The sequence below is a fragment of the Colletotrichum chrysophilum genome (genome assembly GCF_026319265.1).
Source record: "Colletotrichum chrysophilum strain AFK26 chromosome Unknown scaffold_374, whole genome shotgun sequence".
In the NCBI taxonomy this organism is placed as follows: domain Eukaryota; kingdom Fungi; phylum Ascomycota; class Sordariomycetes; order Glomerellales; family Glomerellaceae; genus Colletotrichum; species Colletotrichum chrysophilum.
Genome location: NW_026517661.1, coordinates 1 through 2,544, shown reverse-complemented (window position 1 = coordinate 2,544; position 2,544 = coordinate 1). Strand labels below are relative to the sequence as shown.

At 54.8% G+C, this 2,544-nt stretch overlaps 1 protein-coding gene across 1 annotated transcript; it reads right to left on the bottom strand.

Annotated features, from left to right (window-relative positions):
* Window positions 1–1,576: 1,576 nt before the first annotated feature.
* On the bottom strand, window positions 1,577–2,208 carry COL26b_014413 (uncharacterized protein; the record flags this gene model as incomplete). The annotated part of the gene is made up of 2 exons (XM_053186984.1): window positions 1,577–1,743; window positions 1,800–2,208. The coding sequence occupies 2 exons, from the start codon at window positions 2,206–2,208 to the stop codon at window positions 1,577–1,579; spliced, it is 576 nt and encodes a 191-aa protein (XP_053029071.1).
* Between the last annotated feature and the right edge of the window lie 336 nt (window positions 2,209–2,544).

Below are 2,544 nucleotides of genomic sequence, written 5' to 3'. Positions count from 1 at the left end.
TATTTTACTTCTATTTAAATATTAGAAAACTATAAAGGTTTAAAATTATCTTATTATCTATATATATCTTATTATCTATAAATATCTTATTATATAATAGCTTATTATAAATAATTTAGTTAAAAAGAAGATTTAAAAAGGAAAAGAAATATTTTTAAATTATTATTTTTTATAAACTTATGATATCTCTATTTTTTACAGAAGTTAAAATAAAGCTTTTAAGCTTAATATCTATTAAGTTTCCTCCCTTTTGTTTCCAATCTTTCTCGTCTATCCCTGACCTCTCCTCTTATCTGTTCCTGACGACCTCTATCTGGATTAACGATAAATACTTCTCTTCCATCTGTAACGTTTTCTTTCCATTTCATTCTCACCGTTCCCTCCGCTCTATCTCTACCCTTTTCCTCCTATCTATCCCTAACCTTTCCCCTCTATTTATCTCCTCTCCTGTCCTCTTTATATTGAATTGTGACTGTTTCCTTCTGCTCTCACCCTTAACCCCAAAAAAACCCTAACCTTTTGACTCTCATCTTTCTTATGAATCCCTATCCTTTCTCTCTGCCCTATCCCTAACCTTTCTTCCCCATTTGTCCCTTCCCTATACTCCTCTCCTCTTCATATTGAATTATAACCCTAACCCTTCTGCTCCCTCACTCTATTCTTATAACCCGGACCTTTTGTTTCTAATCTTCCTTGTCTATCCCTGACCCTTCCCTCTTATCTGTTCCTGACTACCTCCTCCTGCTCTGACCTTGACCCTTTTCTTTTATCTATTTCTACCTACTCCTCCAATAATAACTCTAACCTTCCCTTTCTGTCCGTGTTAAATGTGAACTTACGAATAAACGACCGCAACGAGGCGTGGGTGGGCAAGGGGAAGGGGTGGACCGCACGGCGCATCGCAGAGTCGGAGGCACGGCGGCGGGCGTGGTTGGACCCGGCGCGAGGGGCGGCGGCAGCAGCAGCAGCAGCAGGAGAGGCGGAGGAGGCCACGTCCAACCACAGTAATAGTCACCACCCGTACCGCGAGAGAACAGTGCAGGCATACAGACAGGCGTAGGAATCGTTCCGGCAGGGGTTGTGGAAGTTGATGCACATGGTGGCAGGGTAGCCGGCGCGGGCGCCCGAGTTAGCAGGCATCAGACACCGTAACACGGCCAACGGCGGGGTCAGGAACGTGTTCGCACACGACGGTATGATATGTTTCGTCACGTCGTACTACAAGAATTGGCGCTAGACGGGGACGGCTAAGGTGATACACCGGTATTTGCCGCGCGAGGTCGGCGAGTTATTAGTGTGGTATTTATGGTTAGTGTTGCCGTTTTAGCAGCAGGTAGGAGGCATCATCCATTAGACGGACCGGAAGAGCGCATTTTTATGGGCGGACGACGTGGTTATAAGTGGCAGGGCAGCAGGCGACGACGACGCCCGTAACAACCCCGAGGACGACGACGCCCGTGACAACACCGCCACAGACGAGAGCACCCCCGCCACCCCCAGCCGGGCCCCATGGACGGACGAACGGTTGTGGACGTCAGACAAGGCAAGGCGGATCATGCAATAGCACAGCGAGCGGTTAGTCGGCAGCAAGATCAACATCAGCGGGTGGCGGCACATGGCCGTCGCCATCGCCAACCGGTATTTGAACGAGGCGTTCGGGCGGGCAGACGACAGAAACAACGACAACGACGATAACGACGACGACGATGTCGGGGTCGAGGATAGCGTATTGGATTTGCAGGCCTGGCACGGCACGCACGTGGCGGGGATGATATACGGGCGGTTATACCAGGAGGCACCGTTCAGCACGGCGGCGTTACGGGACAGGTTCCGGGCCGTCAGCCGGCAGTGGCACCGGTTGTTGGGGTTCGGGGCGGAGGACCGGGGCGGCGGGGCACCCACCAAGCGGCGGCGGACGACGACGACGGCGGCGGACGAGGAGTTCGAGAGGCAGCGGCGGCGGCGGTTCACGCGGTTGCAGTTGGTCAACGCCGGCGGGCAGTTGCGGCAGATGATGGGGGACCCGCAGGCGGCGTTCTGCGGCCAGCAGGAGCGGGTGATCCCGTCGATCATGCGCGGGGACGACCCAATCGTGCAGGTGACGGGCACGGGCGGCGGCAAGAGTTTGTCGTTTATGTTGCCGGCGTATTGCGCACCGGACGGGGTGACGATCGTCGTGACGCCGTTGGTGGCGTTACGCACCGACATGGACGCGCGGTGTTCGAGGTCGGGGTTAGCGTCGACGACGTGGCGCGGCGGCGGGCGGGCCAACACGACGGCAGCAACGGTGGTGTTCGTGACGCCCGAGTCAGCCGTCACGCAGGGATTCCGGGATTTCGTCGGGTGGTTGCAGCGGCGGCAGCAGTTGGACCGGGTATTATGGACGAGTGCCACGTCGTGTTAGACGGGTCGAGGGGGTTCCGGCCGGCGTTGCGGGGGTTGGGGCGGACGGTGCAGGAGTTCGGGGCGCAGTTGGTGTGTTTGACGGCGACGTTGCCGCCGGCGGAGGAGCGGGAGTTTTTCGCCGTGACGGGGATCCGGCCG